The 6,502-nt window shown below is 66.1% G+C and overlaps 1 protein-coding gene across 1 annotated transcript in view; it reads left to right on the top strand.

Moving 5' to 3' along the window:
- The window catches only part of HTT (huntingtin), an 81,848-nt gene that overhangs the window by 41,088 nt on the left and 34,258 nt on the right, over nt 1-6,502 (top strand). Inside the window, exons 28-35 of the mRNA XM_012724062.1 lie at nt 1,019-1,150; nt 1,494-1,685; nt 2,818-2,895; nt 3,226-3,449; nt 4,472-4,550; nt 4,683-4,844; nt 6,293-6,348; nt 6,396-6,412. Coding sequence (XP_012579516.1) covers nt 1,019-1,150; nt 1,494-1,685; nt 2,818-2,895; nt 3,226-3,449; nt 4,472-4,550; nt 4,683-4,844; nt 6,293-6,348; nt 6,396-6,412 — 940 coding nt within the window. The remainder of the gene's footprint in view (nt 1-1,018; nt 1,151-1,493; nt 1,686-2,817; nt 2,896-3,225; nt 3,450-4,471; nt 4,551-4,682; nt 4,845-6,292; nt 6,349-6,395; nt 6,413-6,502) is intronic.

Genomic DNA, 6,502 nt, shown 5'->3' with positions numbered 1-6,502 from the left:
GTTTCTCGCCGCCGCCTCTGGCTTTGTCTTGGGCTCTTCACAGTGCTCTGTCGGTCCACTTGCCAGGAGGTCACTTCTGGGCCTCGGAGCCCTGGTAGATTCAGACCAGCCTGCGTCCTTCTGCAGACGCCTGTCGGCGCTGGCGTAAGCCCGTCCAGTTCCTGGGCTCGCGGGACTGTTGCCACCGGGACCCGCTGCCCGCGCAGATCAGCCTGGGGAGTGCGGCGTGTCTGACTCGGCCGGGGCAGAGCCAGCGGCTGTGGGACTCGCGGTCTCCTTCCCTGTGCCCGGGGCAGGCGAGCGCAGCCTCTTGCAGGGCTTTCAGACTAGTCCACGTAGGTCTCCCCTGTTTCTTGACAAATGCGCCCACCGTCATCTGTGTTTGTTACCGCTAGCTTCTCGTCGGCTCCTTGAAAGAGCGTCAGTAATTAGCTGGCTGCTGTCACGGTGCGCCGGGTGGTGGTGGTCATCTTGAAAGGTGCAAACCCTCAACCACATTTTACGGAAGCGGCAGAGGTTCTCCTGGAGCGCCGCGTGGCCTCCCGAGCGCCTGTGCTGGCTAGCGTCTGGCTGGCAGCTCTCTTGGCTCTCTGAGGTGTGGGGCCCGTGCCGGCCCGTCACGCTCCCTGCTCGGCCCTGCCTCTGCCATGCCTTGGCCCCCTGGCTCCAGAGCCGTTGGCTCTTCCCAGCCCGCTGCTGTGTCTCCGGGTCTCCAGGTCCCCAGAGTGCCTTGGAGCCTGTCATGGTGTTCTCTGGCCCAGGCTTTCCCTTGCCGCCCCTTTGTCGTCCCCCCCAAGCAGCTGCTGCTGACTGGATCCTGTCCTTCCCCCAGCCGGCTGGACCTGTCACGCACCTGCCCCGGGGCCCCTGCGGCCCCAGAGTCTCACCCTGGGGTTCTCCTTCCTTCCTGGCCCGCTGGACACTCCGGCAGGAGACAGGAGAGCCGTCATGGTATCGCAGCCCTCACACCGTCATTTTCTTGTCTGTTTCTCGCCTGCTTTCCCTCTGTCCTCGCCAGCACAGGCCCAGCGCTCTGCGTCACGGTGAGGTCCGACTCTTCACCGACCCGCTCTTTCTGCTTGGCGGCTTTGCCAGGCCCTGCGGCAGCATCGAATCTGCGGCCCGGGACCCCTTCTCAGTCTGCGAGAGGGTGGGGTCGCCGCCTGACCTGACGAGGCCGGGCTCGTCAGGGTCGTGGTCGGACGCTTCGCTGTGGCCAGACTGGAAGGCTCGTCTGACCTTGACAGTGACCCAGTGAGCGTGGCGTGGGCAGAGGGTCAGGTTCCCGGTGGCTGCCGGTCGGTGGTGGCTGTGGCGGGTGTTTTCACCTTTCTCCAGCCGGGGATTGTTTCCGCGGGCCAGTGTAAGTTGGCAGATGTCTTTGAAAGACAAACTTTACATACAGCGTGGAAGAATAGTTTCCTTTCCAGAGTACTCTCCCAGTGCTATGGACAGAGGCGCCCCAAGTGGCGAGCGTGTCGGGGGCCTGGAAGGCGCTGCACAGCGCCAGCAAATGCCGTGAGTCCAGATCGGCAAGGCCGTTCCATTCAGCGTGTGTTCTCTCCCACCCCAAGGTCACGTTGGATCTTCAGAACAGCGCGGAGAAATTTGGGGGCTTCCTGCGCTCGGCCCTGGACGTGCTCTCTCAGATCCTCGAGCTGGCCACCCTCCAGGACATCGGGAAGGTTTGTGTCTCGTTTCTTCACCTGTGCTCGGGCAGCCGCGCCCCGGGCCCGACCCTGCCAGCCTGCCCGGGGGAGGCCGCCTCGCCTCCGCTGTGGCCTTGGTGGGCTTCCGGTCTTGGCCGCAGGCGTGGGGAGGGCGGCCCCGCTGTCTGCTCTGTCCTGTGCGTGCCAGGACGAAGACAGGGCGGTGAGCCAGGCCGACACGCGCCACTGCCCCCTCTCCTCGCCCAGCCCACCGGCCTGTGGGGCGCTCAGCGTGGGCCTCGCTCTCGAGGCTCCGCCTGGCCCTTTTAGCCGGAAGCGGCCATCTCTCCTTGCCGCGTTGCAGGGGTCGCCGGTGTGCCCGGCTGCTCCCAGGCGGCCACCCAGCACCCTGTGCTCCCCTGCTTTTGCCTTTCGAGGACCCCGCACACGTGTCAGCAGGCGTGCGCCCCGCCAGACATGGTGCTTGGAGGCTGGGCGGTGCCCCGTGGCCACCTGTCTGCTGTGAGCTAGGAAAGGCGCAGGTCGGGCGGCGCGTTCAGCCCAGGAGCCCTCCTGGTGTGCTGGCGGAGTGCGGCGACGGGGCGGTTGGAGTCCGCGGCCCGGAGTGCTGGAGCTGACCGGACTGCGTCGCCTCTGAAGGCGCGGCGGTCAGGCCGCCAGGCGAGAGGCAGTGTCGGTCTCGGCGGTTCTCGGCTGCCTGGCGGGTCAGTGGAGCGGCCACGCCCGGCGCCCGACCCGGCGCCCTGACGCTTGCCGCCTCGTGCTCCTCACAAGCACGCAGTCGCCACGTCTGCTGCTGAGCGCTTGCTGTGCCATGCGCCCGGCTGTCGGGCCTGCCCGCCGCAGTCCTGGCCTGTCGTGTTGGCCGTCGGGCCTGCGGCGCCTGGCTTCCTGCTGAGAACAGGGCAGGGCCGCACCACAGCGCTCGCTGGCCGTGTGGCTGTTGGGCTGGCCGCCGGCAGGCCGGAGAAGCGGCGAGCTGTGGCTCTGTGGTCAGTCCTCTGTCCCGACTGTGTTGACGGCGGCAGGCTGAGGACCTGCTCTGGGTCTCCTCTGATGTTTCCCGATGTAAGGCCAGGGCCCTGCCTCGTGTCCCTCATTTCTGCCCGGAATCCACCTGACGTCCTGCCGCCTGCCCTTCCCACAGTGCGTCGAGGAGATCCTTGGTTACCTGAGGTCTTGTTTCAGTCGGGAGCCCATGATGGCGACAGTCTGTGTCCAGCAGGTGAGGGCGTGTTGTCTGTCTTCGAGACGCCAAGCCTCTTGTCACGTGCAAAGTGGCCCGAGATGTGTCCCGCAGCCCCCGCCCGCCTTGCGCCCCTCTGGGCGTGGTGCACCCTAGAGGCAGGCCCATCCCCGCTGGGCCCTCTCTGTCCAGAACCTCAAGGTCCCTCAGCGCGCAGCTGTCTGTGCCGGCAGCGGCCGTCTTCGGGCTTCCAGAACGGTGCTCAGGGTGGCGCCGCCGTTCCTCCTGGGTGGGTCTGCCTCCGTGGCCATCCTGACCATGCCTTGTGTCCCTGGGCCGCGTGTTGGCACGTCCGTTCTTCCTCTCTAGCTGCTGAAGACTCTCTTTGGGACAAACCTGGCCTCCCAGTTCGACGGCTTATCCTCCAACCCCGGCAAGTCGCAAGGCCGTGCACAGCGCCTTGGCTCCTCCAGCGCGCGGCCGGGCTTGTACCACTGCTGCTTCATGGCCCCCTACACCCACTTCACCCAGGCCTTAGCGGACGCCAGCCTGAGGAACATGGTGCAGGCGGACCAGGACCGCGACCCCTCGGGGTAAGTCTCCTGGCCAGCCTCGGTCTCAGCCGTGAATTGGGCTGCGGCTTCTCAGTCTGCTGTGGCCAGAGACTTCTGGGCGACGCGGCGGTCACAGAGGTGCAGCGGGCGGCCCGGCCTCGTCCTCAGAGGAGCGTGTGGCTCTGTGATTGGAGGGAACTTGGGGCTACCTTGCTCGGAGGTGTGGTCTCCAGTGCCCCTCAGTGCGGGCGACCAGAGTGGGACAGCCACGGAGTGGGAGCGTGCGGCTGTTCCGGGGGTCGCGAGGCGTCTCGGTGGTGGTGACGATGTCCTGGCCCCGGCCTGGGCTAAGGGGTGGCCCAGGGCCCAGCGTGCTCACGTTGAGGGGGACTCAAGGGGCAGAGGCCTTTGTGTCTTACGTGGCTCAAAGTCTCGTCGCTTAGCTTTTGGCTGTTTTTGATGCCTGAATTCTGTGCGTCGTTTCTGGAAGCCCTCTTGGTCAGCCGGCGGCAGAGGTACTCTGCGGGCGACAGGAGATGCCGGGCCTGGGCTCTTCGAGATGCAGCGGTCGGTCAGCCACACTTAAAGCGCCGGCTTCAGGGCCAGGGAACCGTCTGCCTAGCTGTGGCCGTGCGCCGGCCGCGCCTGCCTCGGGCGCCTCCCGCGCGCTCAGCCTGATGACAGGGCGCCTGGCAGGCGTGAGAGCGAGTGATTTCCTCTTCCTTGCGGGGGATTCTCGAAAAGAGGAGGAGTAATGATACGTGTAAGAAATCTTCTTGCGACAACCAAGTGGTCTTTTCTGAATTTCTTAACCTTGAGCATCGCCTTCCTCTCGCGCCCACGGGGGCATGGGCCTAGCAGGGGGTTTCCGTGGCAGAGACGTCACCTGCCGCAGACAGGCCTGCCGGCTCGGTCAGTGGGGCGCCAGGCGCGCCGTGCTGCGCCCCGGGTCTCCCCGACATGGCGGGTTCTGGCTCGTGGCTGTTTTGGGCCTGGAGAGCAGCCGCCCTCCCCGAAGGGCCTCCTGGGTGTCCTAGGCCCACCTGGCCTCTGTCCCCTAGGTGGTTTGATGTCCTCCAGAAGGTGTCTACCCAGCTGAAGACAAACCTCTCCAGCGTCGCCAAGAACCGGGCCGATAAGGTAAAAGGGCGGGGTGGGGGCGCAAGGCATCCTGGGCGCCGGCAAGGAACGTCGGGCTCAGGCTTCCCGGGTCGCTTGTTGAGGGTCTTTGCTGAAGGCTCACTTCAGGATGCCTTTTCCGCCTCCTGACAGAACGCGATTCATAACCACATCCGCCTGTTTGAGCCGCTCGTCATAAAGGCGCTGAAGCAGTACACGACCACCACGTCTGTGCAGCTGCAGAAGCAGGTGCTGGACCTGCTGGCACAGCTGGTCCAGCTGCGGGTTAACTACTGTCTGCTGGACTCGGATCAGGTGTGTCAGCCGCTCACCCTCGTCTGCGGACCCTTCGTGGTGGAGATGACCTCGCCAAGATGGCAGCAGCCCTGGCCGCCAGCGTGGCCTGCACTGGGCGCTCCGCTCAGCCTCCCCGCCCCTCCCCTCCCCCACACCACGAGAGTCGGGTCTGACGTGAGGTACAGATTAAGGGGCGCGGTTTGTCGGGGACACACTCGCGCCGTCCAGGGAGTTATTTTGAGTAGGGCATCCGTTGTGGCTGGTTTCGAGCAGCTTCCATCGCCCCCAAGAAGAGCGGGCCAGTAGGCGGTCCTCTGCCCGTGGCCATCCAGCCTGCACCCGCCGCGGGGTGGCCTCCCAGCTGCCACGTGCTTTCTCACGTGCCGGCGGCCGGGCGCTCCGGCAGGTGTGCCCGTGTTCTGCGTTTGTGACTGTGTCTGCTGGGTCTGGAGAGCAGCTGCTCGTGGGCCTTCTGGTCTCCTTGGCTCACCTGGTCTCTGTCCGCCAGGAGGCTTGATGTCCTCTAAAGTGGGCATAGATCCGCTCCAGATGAAGTGACTTCAGTCATCAAAATGTGACTGGCCCTGCCTGATTTGCACAGGCCACACAGCATTTGAAAGCTAGAAACGCTGTGGTTCTGCTTCTGTCTGGGCCCAGGTGTACCTGTTGGTACTGTTAGCACCTTTACCCGTGAAGGGTTTGGTTCCTCAGGAGACGCAGCCCAGCCCAAGGGGAGGGGGTAGCGCCCGTTCTGACACCCCAAGACCAGTGCTCCCTGCTGCCTGTGACCAGCCACGGCCCCCCTGTAGCAAATCCGGTTCCCGCGACTGCCTTCTGGGCGGCGCCGGCTCGCCCTTGCCGTGGACGCTGACCTGCTTCGCCGCTCTGCCCTTCTCCCGGCCCGAGGGTGCAGCCCTGGCAGTGCCTGTCCAAACCCAGGAGACTGGGTGAGGCAGTGCAGGCCTTGGCGCGGTGTGGAGCCGGCCACGCGCCTGGCGTGTCCGGGGCCGGGAGGATGCCGTGCGCGGCGTCCAGGCCCCTCGTGGAGGGGACAGCTGCTGTCGCCCGTCTTCCCATGCCTCTTCCCAGCCCCGCCTGTGGGAGTCCGGAGGGCAGGGCAGGGCAGGGCAGACGGCTAAGGGGAGCATCTCAGCCCCGACACAGCTTCAGGGAGTCTGCGTCCGGCTCGACCCCAAACTGCGGTGGCCGAGGCCCCTGGCGCGGCGTCGGCTGCTCGGTGGCCCCCGGGAACACCCTCCTTCCATAGGGCCGCAGGTGTCCAGCCCGGGGTGTGCTGGGCGGGTTTCTGGGGGTGTCTGAACTAACGCAGTCCGGCTCGAGCCGCCTGAGCCTCGCGCACAGGCAGAGTGCCGGGTGCCGCAGCTTGCTGCGCGTGGCGTGAGGGCGGGACGTGGCGCGACCCCACAGCGCGGCTGTGACGTGAGACCCTCACTCTCCCGCGGCAGGTGTTCATCGGGTTCGTGCTGAAGCAGTTTGAGTACATCGAAGTGGGCCAGTTCAGGTAAGGGCGCCGCCCGCGCCGCCTTCTCCCGCTTTGCCCTCGGCGAGTGCCTCGTCGGAGTTGGGTGGGCGCCTGCTTTCCGGGGTTCGCAGTCCGTTTTGCTTGTGGTTTCGTGGAAATGTGGGAGGCGCGCCACGCCCCGCGCCCCTCGGAG

The sequence above is a fragment of the Condylura cristata genome, unplaced genomic scaffold (genome assembly GCF_000260355.1).
Source record: "Condylura cristata isolate star-nosed mole 26May11 unplaced genomic scaffold, ConCri1.0 scaffold00012, whole genome shotgun sequence".
Lineage (NCBI taxonomy): Eukaryota > Metazoa > Chordata > Mammalia > Eulipotyphla > Talpidae > Condylura > Condylura cristata.
Note: the sequence above shows the minus strand (reverse complement) of the source record. Positions and strands in the feature narration are given on the sequence as shown.